Genomic DNA, 12436 nt, shown 5'->3' with positions numbered 1-12436 from the left:
TGTGGAGAGACAGAAACAGGGTGCAGCCCCGTCTCCCACAGGGAACAGGGAACTGTGTGTACTACTCGGTGCTCTCGGCATTCCACTCCTCGGCTCTGGACCCTTGTGGAGGCCTGGCTGGTCCCCAAGACACTCCTGTCTCCTTAGCACCCACTGCCCCTCTGCCTGAGTGAGCTTTGGTGGGCCTCTGGTCATCACAACCAGGGTCCCAAGTTATACAAGGCACAAAAAACAAAACAAAGGAAAAGCAACCCATATATGAATATTTTACATAAATGAAATGCTTCTAAATGACCTTCTGGGGTCATCCACTCTCACCACCGACCTACCCCACGTGGGGCACTCTTGTCTGCGGAGGAGGAGGGTCAGTACCTGTGTCGCTTATGTTTCTTGGAACTTTTCTTCTTCTTTTTCTTGACTGGTGATGGGCTATATGACGGGGACCTGCAGGGAGGGAGACACCCTTCAGAGAAAGGTTCTTAAAGGCCAGTGCTGGTTTCAAAAAGGCCCTCCTCCAGCCCCATGCCGGTCCCGGCGCTCTCGGTGGCACCCACAGGATAATGCGCAGGCTGACACTACCTTGTACGTGTTTGAAACGATAGACCTGGGCTCCGGAGACCCGAGTTCCAATCTTGACTCTACCACCAAGTCATGAGGTCTCCTTGGGTAGTCACCGCTCTCTCTCATTTCCCCACTGACTAAACACCCAGGTTGAACAAGATTAGGTGTTTCAAACTCAGTGCCAACAGGGGGCTCTCAGATAGCATATGCAGACGAAGCAGCCTGGGCGAAAGGCAGCCGGGGGCAGTGGGGACCTGGGTCTGCCAGGGGCACCCGACTGAAGGGGTGCCTCTCAGATCAGCTGAGGGTCCCCGGGCTTCCAGAAAACCTCCTTTTCAATAGAAGTCACCAGAGAAACATCTTTTTTACATGGCATCTCCTGGCCTTGAGATGTTGGCCAGCAGTTAAAGAGAAAAAAAGGAAAATAAACACTTTGCACATCAAACAAAACATGTCTGCAGAGGGAAAGGCGGCTCTTAGGGCGTCACGGAGCCTGAGCCCAGACATGTGTCCAGTGGACACTGGCTGAATGAAAGAACGGATGAGTGAAGCCTGGTGCCTGTGGTTTCCATCTTTGGGGTGTTCTCATGCCTGCCCCTAAGACCAGGAGGTATAAGCCACTTGCCCCAATTCCAGCGCTCACCCTACAATGGCTGGGACTCAGGTTCTTCATCCACATTCCTGTTTGGGTCCTTTTAGAACTAACCTAAAGGGGTGTCCTGGAAACAAGGTTCCAGAAAACCTGGAGGTGGGACCTGTCATTCAGACATTCCTCTCTGCTGCCCCCTACAGGCTTCTTCAAATACTGCCTCCCCGGTTTGGTGTGTTTTTCAGCTGGCCCTTGTAAGGTCTCTGCCCGCCACTCCAGGTCTGGAGTACTGGCTATCCTTGTAGCTAATGAGTGGCAGCTTAGAAGAAAATCTAGAAATATTTTTAAATACAAAAAATAAATAAATAAAACAAATTGTACAGAGAAAAAAATCATAGGATACAAAAGAGTCAATAGCTGGCAAAAATATATCCACACAGCTAGTTAAGAGGCAGAGAGGGGCACTGAACCCAAGGGGTCACCGTTTGACTCTGAGGCCCATTTTACCCCTGTTTTGTCCCTTCCCCCATCTTCAAGGTCTCCCCAGTCTGTGGGGCCCTCACCTCCTTCTCTTTTTCCGGGTGGATTTCTTCTTTTTCTTCTTCCCCCTGGAGGAAGGCGGTGGCGTCAAATCCTTGTTGCGGGAGGCACTGTGGAGAGCACCAAGTCTGGCATTAGAGGGCCCCTAGGGTCCCTAGGCTCAGGTCAGGGCTGTCGCAGCCAGGGAAGAGGGACCCAGCTCCTTGGAGGATGAAGGACCCACAGTGAATTACCACCTCATGGCTGGTTCGGTCACACTTCAGACTAAGTGTCTCAAACAAGGAGTTAATGCCGACCTAATGAGACAGACGTGGTACGTCACCCAAACACCAATTGATTATTTAAAACAGAATTACAGAGGTTAACTGCTCCTTAATAGATTTATTATTGAATTTGCAAATGGTTGACCTTGATAAATAAATCACTTTTTAAATAATTAATCGGCAGTTCAGCCCCTTCCCTCCTCAATACATCTTGTCTGTAGTTCCTGCTGGAAATTTAATAGGAGGCAGATATGTTAAGGAGCAGCTGATTATTAAAAGTATATTTGCCGAGGTCTAATGTAATGAGATACATATCTTATATCGCTTCACAGAACCTCAGAAACCTCTGCTCTTCAGGAATAATTATTTCCCATTCAATTAAATTCAAATGCTCGGGCTGCAGCTAAATGAAGTCAAGTTATCTCCTTTTATAATTGGGGCAGGCTTCAGGGATTTTTTTTAAACGGTACCCCATGGCAAAAGGAGATGGTTTGGGATGAAAAACTGCTTGGAAATTGAAACGTGCCGACCCAGTTGGACCACAGTGGGAAAATGGAATATTAATAGGAATATTATTGTCATTATTAGCAATAACACAACTACCGTTTATTCACTTATTACATGCCACGTCTTTTATATACTTGGATACTCACAAAACACTTTGGGGGTGGTCTGGCTTTTACGGACTCATTTTACAGGTGAATAAGGCTCCGAAAGCCGAATGGGCTTGCCTGCGGCTACACAGTGAGGAGAGCCTGAGCGTGCGGGGAGCAGAGTCAGGGCCTGGGAGGCCCCTCCCCCGAGAGCCCTCCCACCAGACCAGCCACCTTCTCAAACCCGTTTCTGTGCCCGTGCTCTGGAAATGACCCAGAACTCTTTACAGAAAGAGCATCACCAAATGCCGCCATATCTAATTCCGTTCCAAGAACTGGGATCGTTCTGGTTAGTAGAAAAAACGATAAAGTGGTCACAATATCTATACGCTAAGGTCTCGGCGTTGCCAGTATAAAAATCATACGGCTACTGATATATCGAGAACATTTGCAGGACAGTTGCTTTTGGCAGGCTGAACGTAAACAGCATACAGTTTGGGCACGCAGCTCCTTACCTACGCTTGCATGTTACAAAGCACAGAGGACCCCACACGTTTCCAGGAAGCAAACAGGCTGCCCATGTACATGTGGGGGGCCACGTCCAAGTCTTTCCCTCAGCGGCTGCCTGACACAGAGCAGCAGCCTGACACACGGTTATTCGGTGAGCGACCGAGTGAGGGATGAATGGATGACATGATTTAGCCACTTGTTAAATCATCTTGTTTCATATAAACACTTCCCAGTGTAACAGCTGCCAGGAATTTGAGAGAAAAAAAAAAAAGAAACCTGAATCATTTAAAGTCAAGGGAGGGATACTTAAAAAAAAAAAAACTTTTAAAAGTGTGTCATATAAAACAGAGAAATATCTCATTGTTTCAGTCAATTACTCTACCTTAGTAATCCAAAAGCTCCAGGTTAGAAGGAGAGAATTTGGACCAGATTAGGGGGCCTCAGGCTAATCTAGGCCCTGCTACCAACTGACCTCAGTTTTCCCGTCTGTAAAACGGCTTTGACCCCTTCTGACTGAGCAGGAGGCCAAGGCTGTGTCTGGGAAGTGCTGCTGATGAGGACACTAGGTTCATTTCCCATCTGCCCCTGGGGTGGCAGGGGCACAGATTCAGGCCCAGGGTAGCGAGACAGTGGTGAGTTTGAGGAGGAGTGACGCCTTCAGTTGGTTGCTGACACCAGATTGTGAGTTGTGGTAAACAGATTCACTTCTCCAGAGGCCAAAGACGGGCCAGACTTAATATGTGTACGGCCTGAAATTTTTAAACAGGTGGCAGGAGATAGGTTGACTTTTTCATTAACATCAAAGTATAAAGTGGTAGGTTTAAGTCTAGGACATAAGATCAGAGAGACTGAAGTTCAAAACCTCACTCTGTGCAAGTACAGCACAGGGAATATAGTCAATAATATTGTGATAACCATGTATGGTCCCAGGTGGGGATCTGCAAATATCAGGGGGAACACTTTGTAACGATTGTCCAACCACTGTACTGTACACCCGAAACTCATACAGAGTACTAGGGAAAAAACGATACCTGGTAACTGGTGCCTAAAGTAAAACAAACAAATAAACAGAACACTTCCCCCTGCCACTTACCGGCTGCCAGATCTGGGGAAGCCACCTCACCTCTCTGAGCCTCAGGAACACGCTGGGTCCTCATAGGGCAGCTGCACACTGCCTGTCACGTAGCAGGTGCTTGCAAAATATGGGGTGAATGACTGAATTTAGGAACGCACGCAAAGATCTGGGACTCGGGGGACAGATCCAGGCTGAAGTCAGGATTCGGGAGTCCGTGGCTCAGAGGTCGTTAGCATGGGGAGAAACTCCAGCTTTTATGGTGGGGGCAACCAGCTAGGGCTCCTGAGCCAAACTGGGCCCATCTCCTCGCTGTGCAAATGAAGTGTGACTGACACACAGCTACGCCCGCTTGGTCGCATATTGTCTGTGGCTGCTCTTGCTACAGTGCAAGGCTGAGTGGCGCGGCGGAGACTACAAACCTAACACATTTTCTACCTGATCATCCACAGGAAAAAGTTTGCTGATCCCTGATGTGAGGGTCTAAACGAAGAGCTTGTAAAGAGAGAGGGGTGGAGAGGCCGGAGAGACAAACTTCATCTCTGCCTCCTCGACTCGAACTTTCTCACTGCGGGTAGCATCTCACCTGCGTGCTCTGGCGGGACTGAGCTCCCGGCAGGCCTTGTCTCTCTCCCAGCTGTTGGTGCCCAAGGCCTCAGTGGCCAGATGCTGGCTCAGCTTTTCCGAGGGTCCATCCTGAACTGGAACCATGGGGCTGCTCTGGGCTTCTGTCCTACACGGGCAGAAATAAGGAAGCGAAAGTGTTAGGGTATGGCAGAGACTCTCAATGTTCATCAAACCTTCACAGACTATCTTTGGTCAACACGTCTCTGAGTGGGGTGACATGTGTCATTTCCAGTCTGACCCAGTAAGATCTGCGTCCCTTCTCCAGCTCTTCGTCTGTCACAGGGACTGCGGAGGCTACGTATTCTGAAGGGCGATGCTAAGATCTGGAAAGCGAAGATCTGCGGGGAGGCAGAGGTGCCTGGACCACGTCGGACTTTGCGTGACAGAAACAAGCCTCAGCTAGATTAAGCCACCGAGACTGAGTTTATTTGTTACTGCAGCCCAGCCTACCCTATCCTGACTAACTCACAGGGAGAGGCTGGAAACCGGCATTTCACTCCCCCGCTTGAGACATAATTAGAGGCCAAAGCATGATGGGATTAGTTCCAACTCCTCTTTGCCATTTTGATTCCATTTTTCTACCTTCTATGTGTATGGAATAGAGATAACTGAATTCAAATATCATTTTCACCCTTTAGTAGCTATAGGAACTGGGGCCGGACACTCAACCTCGCTGAGTCACAGTTTTCTCAATTATAAAGCAGGGGATAATGTCAGCCCTTATACTGTTGAGTTGTTGTAACGTAAAATAAGCAAACAGAAGACCTAAGAAGTGTAGTTTCCTTTCCCTTCTTTCCCTGTGAACCAAACCTCTCGTTCGGCATCTGCGGCAGGTATGTGGCCCCCTGCTTGAGACGCATGCAGTTCCCACGAAGGCCCAGTTTCCTCTTCTGCCTCTAAAATGAGCTCCGACAACACAGGGAAATTACCTGAGTGCCCCCAACCCCGTCCCCACCCTTCTTTGAGTCCCAAAGAGGGAAAAGTTGCCTAGTTACTCCGTCTTTGAAGAGCCTGTCTCTCAAATCCACTGGCTCCTAACTGGGAGGCGTCAGGAGTCTGAACGGCACAGGTGGGTCTGGCCCTGACCAGCAAGCGCCCCTCCCTGCTCATCCTGCCTGCAGATCCAGGTCCAGCATCGATCAGAAACGTCAGCATTTCTCATGCGCCAGGCTCCTGCAGCCAGTGCATCAAGATTGCTTTTATAACTCCGGGTGAATGCATCTGATAAGGCCCCACTCCTCCAGGCTGCCAGGACAGCAGGCCACACCCAGTCAGTACTGGAGGAAGGACAGCACAACACATCTGTCTCTGTCAGCTGCTAACGGTGCCCCCTTAGGAGCAGAGCTGGGAGACACCGCAAGCCCAGGAGCAAGGAACATTCTCGTCAAGGCTTCCCAGCCCTCCTCACTGCCAACTCCATGCTTCCAGAACTCCCCTCCATGCTGCTCAGCTTTGGCTTGCCCCACACCTCCCTGCCTCCTCCCACTATGAGGGTCCCACTTCCACGCCTTGGCCCAGGCCCATCTGTCCATGTGGATGCAGTCCTGGCTCTTCTCAGACAACTCAAGGCTTGCAGTTTCTGCCCCGCCCCCAGCGAGGCTGCCCACCCATACTTGTCCTGGCCTCGCTAACCTGCGCGCATGCGTGCGCCCCGATGCCCGCGTGCCTGCAGTGTGCCCAGGCCGGCTCTAAGTGTGGGGTGCCGTGAGCAAGACAGAGATACCCCCGTGACTACAGAGCTTACGTTCCAGAATGGGGAGCCGGTAATAAGGACATAAGCAAGGCATAATAAGGCTTACTGGCTGCCAATAAATTATACAGAGAATAAACCAGAGTAATGGGACTAGGAAATGGGATGGGGTGACTATATACAGTAATCGGGGGGGACCTTCCTGAGGAAGTAACAAGGGAGTGGAGACCTGAAGGATTAGGGACTAGCCCTGGAGTTTGTGATGGTTTTAAAATATGTTCACAGATTCTTCAACACTCCTGCCTTCCAAAGATGGAGCCTCATTGCCTTCCCCTGATTGTCGGATGGGCTGAGTGACTTACTTTAATGAACACAATAAATTATGGAGAGTAGAATAAATTAGGAGACGTGATAACGAGGGACTCCCAAGAGCAGGTCACAAAGGCAGCTTCTGCCCCATGCTGTTGAATGGACCACCCCAGGGGAAGCTGGCCGTGTGGAGAGGCCCAGCGTGAAGCAGAGCCGAGGCCTCCTGCCGACAGCCAGCGCCAGCCAGCCTTGGAAGTGGATCCAGCCCCAGTCAAGCCTGCCAGTGAGACTGTAGCCCTGGCCGGCATCCGACCGCAATCACAAGAGAGAGGGTGAGCCAGTCACCCGGCCCAGTTCCTGACTCAGAAACCAAGACACAATAACTGCTTGTTGCTGTTTTAAGCCACAAAGATTGGGGCAATTTGTTGCATTTCTCAGGCACCAGGCTCCTGCAGCCAGTGCATCAAGACCGCTTTTATGACTCGGGGTGAATGCATCTGATAAGCCCCCTGCTCCTGGGGCTGCCAGGACAGCAGGCCACACGCACTCAATATTGAAGGGAGGACAGCACAGCACATTCACCTAATCCCAGGCAGAAGGAATAGCAAGGGCAAAGACGGTCGGCATACACAAGGAACAGCAATCAAGGGTGAACGTGATAAGAGGGGAGATCAGAGCCCAGGTCTTCAGAGGTCAAGGGAAGAGCTCTGGGTCCTCTGCAACTGGGATGGGAAGCTCTTTGAGCAGAAGAGCGGTGTGGTCTGGCTTGCATTTCGGAAGGGTCACTCCACTGGCTGAAGACACAAGAGACACTCGGGAGGGAAGGACAGAGATGAGGAGACAGTGCAGTGGGCCAAGCTCGGACCAGTGTGGTGGTGATGGAGGTGGTAAGGTGTGGTCAGATGCAAGCGAAGGTAGAACCTGCGTCCTTTGTGCTGGTTCAGTGTGGGATGCAAGAGACTAAGAGCAGGGGAGGACCGGAATCGGCAGACTCTGGGCCTGAGCAACAGGCCAGGTGGAGTCATGGCCGCTTAGGTGTGGGGATGGTGACACAGGGAGCGGACTCCTGGGGAGATCTAACCACTTCCCTGGGATGTGACAGTTTGCTACCCTCACCGAGGCTCTTTCTCACGTGTGTTGTTACTGTTTCACTGTCTCCTCTCACACTAAATGGTGGGTCTTCCTGCTGCTTAGGAAACACTCAGCAACATTTGTTCAATGAGTAAATGAGAGAGCACACGCATTGGCTTGAGAGAACATTTGTTTCAGAAAGCTAGAAAGGGCTTTTGCGATGCTTTGAGCTAATCCCTTTATGTTGCAGTTGGAAGTAAATTAGCCCAGGCCTCACTACTCAGACGGCTCCATCAATGCCCTTCCTAGTCTATCCGCCCCACCCCCCGCCCCCACATCTTAAAAAGTCAGCGAGCTTATGGATGGGTGCATGCAACCCGGCAGAGCACTGGGCTGTTCACACACGAGAATGGCATCTCGGAATCTCTGGGGCGCTACAGGGAGCCAGAGGCGACCCTGCGACAGGCACACACGGAGAGCTGATGTGAGGAACTTGGCAGTGGATAAACACACAGCGAGTAGTCCTGGCCTTGGGCGGAAGGGCTCAGCGACTGGTGTGCAAGGAGGGTGGAGGGACAGGGGTACCTGCAGGTTGGAGGTGGCAGATGCTACTGCCAGGTGCTGGGCACAGGGCTCGGCTGAAGGCGACGGCTCACCCACCACTGCCTTCGGCAGGGTGCAGAGCCAGGGGTGGGGAGGCGCGGCAATGCTTTGACGAGGGCAGGTATAACGGGGTTGCAGCAACTTATAATGTGACCCCCCCTGAGGTGGACACTGTCCTTTTTGCCAGTAGCACTGGCTGCACCTTTCTGGTGTGGCGCCCACCACCGAGATTATAAAACAAACAGGAACGTAATTCATTCTACCAGGCAGGGAGTGGTGGGGGACGGAAGACAGGGCTCCTCCGTAATATAACATAACATTCGCAACCTTTCAGGATGTTGCAACACTTTGCTTCTCAGCTTTCTTAAAACTGAAAGAAATCCAGGGAGCGTGTGTAGTCTGGGGTTTCCCAAAACTGGCCCCCAAGGAGCTCTGAAAAATACGGATTCCTAGTTCCCATCTTAGCTGTAATAAATCAGAGTCTCAAAGGGGTGAAACATGGAGTTTGCATCTTAAAGAAACGTCCCAGTAATTCTGCGTCCTATTTGATCCTGAATAAAATCCAAATTGATGACGAGGACTAAGAGGCTCTGCTACAGATCCCATTTCCTACTGCTCTCTCTTACTCTGCTCTAGCCACGTGGCCCTCTTGCTGGTCCTCAAATGGAACCAGGCCTTTACTCAGGGTCTTTGCTCCTTCTGTTCCCTCTACCTGGCATGCTGTTCTTCTAGCTCTTTGCACGGCCAGCTCCTTCCTTTCATTCCAATGCCCCCTTCTCAGAGAGGCCCTCCTTGACCCCCTTAGGAAATTACACTCCTTTTTACCTGCAACATCACAAGAGCTCGCTGTGGCTTCCTTCAGAGCACTTGTTACAGTTTGAAATGACTGTCTTGCATGTTTACTTTCTAAGTGTTCTGGACTAGCAGGTAAGCTTCAGAGGAGTGGGAACTAGTTTCCTTTCTCCCCACGGAATCCCTGGGGATACAGTGCCTGACAGAATGTGCCTTTTTGCTCAATAACCATTTGTTGAATAAATGAATGAATTCTGATGCCCAATCTCCCACGAGAACCCTGGGTCAGACTCACCCTCTCCTTCCATACAAGGAAGCAGAGTTCCAGGGAGAAGGACCAGTGTGAGGTCAGCCCCCTTCACAGCCCTGCCCATCTCCCTTCCCTGCCTCCAGCTGGGCCTCCTTGCAGCGTTTTAAGAAAAACTCCGTGCCCCATCTTTGCTAAGCAGGACAGGCAGCTACCCCGTTTTTCGCCACACAGCCCTTCAAAGTTACATTAAAAAATGTACTTGAAAGAAGGCAAGATCTTCAGGGGACGGCTGAAACAGTGAAATCAAGGGCCCGCTTGCACCACTTCACAGAGGGAGGGAGGGAGCCATGAGTGCTGAATTCCACAAGGCCTCCCGCTCAGTTCCTGCTAATCAGCGACCTGGAGCTTAGTTGCTGCTCTCCGTAGTCATGGCAACCAGCAGATTTACAGCCTCTGATAAGAACCAGAGCTGAACTTTCTGCAAAACTCTCTGAGATGCCTGACTCCCCAGCCGCTTCCCGCTTCTCCCTCCCAACAAAGTGCTTATTCAGCCCTGGGCTGGGTGCAGGTCCTGGTGCCCCCAGCACTCAACTGTTTAACAACTCTTGGGCGATCAGAATGGAACAATGTAGCAGGAGAGCAGAGAGTGGGGAGCCAGGAGCGGGGAGGGCCCCCAGCCCCAGCCTACCTCGGAAGGTGTGGGATAACTGAGGCCCCAAGAGGTAAGGGGACTTGCCCAAGGCCACATGAGAGGTGACTCATGTTACAGCTGCAGCTGGAATGGTGGTCTTTTGACCCCCAGTCATGCTCCTCCCATGTCCCTTGATCACAGCAGCAGCTGCACGTACCAAGCACCTGCTCCGTGCAATGAACACAGGAGGCAAAAAAAAAAAAAAAAAGTACAGACTAGGAAGGGAGACAGGGGCTGGGTCCTTCGCGGCCATGTGGACAGGTGCTTCCCACGCCTCAGTGTGCGCATGTCTCACCTGGGGATCTTGTTCCAATGCCCATGCTGACTGAGCAGGTCTGGGGTGGGACCTGAGCCTCTGCATTTCTAAGCAATTCTCAGATGCTGTTGCTGGTTCCCGGACCACACTCTGAGTAGCCAGACTGTAGATTTTACAAAGGATTTGGACTTGACCCTGAGGGCTGGCCCAGCCAGACAAGCACAGTCCTGTAGCATGCTGTTTCTACAGGCAATCGATCAGGAAGGTTTAGGTCAGTTCTCAAGGCTGGGTGTGTGTGAGTGTGTGAACAGGTGTGTATGTGTGTGTGGTAAATACTCTTGTATATCAAAAATTGCCCTGTTCCCAAGTTTAGGTCAAAGGACAAAAGAACCATATGGAGAAAAATAAACTCAGCTTTTCTTACCCAGCTCAGCCAAGCAGGTCAGGCCCCCAACCGGCCTGGGTTTTGAACTCTCATCACAGAACACATCCACCCGTTGCCCTCCATCAACCCCAAACCCACCCCACCATCTCTCCCTCCACAGGGTGGCCTGTGGATTGCCTGTTTGCCGAGCGAGGGACCAAACTGCTGAGAGGCAGAGGGCCTTCGGTTCTTGGGGCTGCCTGACATGCAGGTTGCCCCACCTTGGGAGATGGCTGCAGTCCAAAATGCTTTGGCTTTCCACTTGGATGGGTTGCAAACCCTGACGCTGAGCAAACGCCCAGGTGCTGGAGTCTCAGTGACCTGAGTTCCAGCCCTGATTCTGCCATGCTGTGTCACCACGGGCAGGGACAACAGGACCTCTGAGTCGGTTGGAATTGGGAGGTCTCATTGCTGACTGTGTTTCCTTGGTGCGGCAAATGCTGTGCTGGGTGAATCCCTTAGGGGCATCATTACAGCCTCCGCTAGAGGAGGAGCCAAGATAACCAGGTCTGCTGGCCGCAGGGCAGAAGCTGTAGCCCGAGAGGAAACCTTCAGCCCGGGGTAGGAGGAGCCTTGGTTCAAGAGCTCAGGAGGCAAAGGCTGGTCCCCAAAAGTGCTGCCAGGGACCCTTCTCCATTCAGTCACCGATTCAACGAACACTAATTGAGTGCCTACCGTGTGTGAGCACTGTTCTAGGCTCTGGAGATAGATCAGGAAGTAAAACGGGGGGAAATCCCTGCCCAGGGGAGCTTGCATTCTGGGCTGGGCAGAGGCAAGAGGCATGCAGAGAGTGCACAGAATCAAGTGGTAAACATATAAGTTATCGGAAGGCGATGGGAGCTATAAGGAGAGAAGTGAAGTGGGGAGGGAGCTGCAACTTTAAATGGAGTGGCACAGCGATGGCCTCAGGGAGAAGGTCACATTGGAGCAAGACGTGCAAGTGAGGAGGGCATGAGCCTCGTGCGTACCTGGGAGACCAGCTAACATGCAAGGGCCCTGGGCTAGGAACATGCTAGATGCAGTAGGGCTAGAACTGAGGGAGCAAGGGGGAGAAGAGAAGAGGGTGGTGTCAGAGAGGTGATGAGGGACCAGAGAGCATGGACTGCCTGCTAGGCGAGGACAAGAACTTGGCCTTTTCTCTGAATGAGATGAGAAGCCGTGGCAGGGTTCTGAGCAGGGAAGAGATATAATCTGACTTAGGTCTCAAGGGTGTTTCTGGCAGCTGGCTGAGTGTAGACGGCGAGGGAGCTGGATTCAGCGCGGGAAGACCAGACGTAGGTGATTGTGACAACTCTCCGATGGGGCTGGGATCAGTGTTCTGGCTGCTGCAGTGGCGCGAGGTGGTCAGGTTCTGGACATGTATGGAGGTTGGAATCAACAGCGTTTGTTCCTGGCTTGGATATGGAGTGTGAAATAGAGGGGTCAGGGGAGCCGCCCAGGATTTTGGTCTGAGCAGCCGGGAGGATGAAGCTGCCAATTAGTGAGCCTGGGTCGGTGGCCGGTGGAAAATGGTATATTGGAAAGGTTCTCTGGAGCCCAGTTCTGGACATGCTAGTTTCAGATGCCAATTAGACACCTGTGTGGAGTCAGCAGGT

At 51.7% G+C, this 12436-nt stretch overlaps 1 protein-coding gene across 2 annotated transcripts in view; it reads right to left on the bottom strand.

Moving 5' to 3' along the window:
• SRRM4 (serine/arginine repetitive matrix 4) overlaps nt 1-12436 on the bottom strand; it is a 135754-nt gene that overhangs the window by 36778 nt on the left and 86540 nt on the right. For both annotated transcript variants that reach the window (XM_024567029.4, XM_045200845.3), the window contains exons 2-4: nt 4715-4861; nt 1714-1800; nt 373-444 (exon numbers count right to left, since the gene is read on the bottom strand). In XM_024567029.4, coding sequence (XP_024422797.2) covers nt 373-444; nt 1714-1800; nt 4715-4861 — 306 coding nt within the window. The remainder of the gene's footprint in view (nt 1-372; nt 445-1713; nt 1801-4714; nt 4862-12436) is intronic.

The sequence above is a fragment of the Desmodus rotundus genome, chromosome 7 (genome assembly GCF_022682495.2).
Source record: "Desmodus rotundus isolate HL8 chromosome 7, HLdesRot8A.1, whole genome shotgun sequence".
In the NCBI taxonomy this organism is placed as follows: domain Eukaryota; kingdom Metazoa; phylum Chordata; class Mammalia; order Chiroptera; family Phyllostomidae; genus Desmodus; species Desmodus rotundus.
This window is presented reverse-complemented; position numbering and strand designations above follow the sequence as displayed.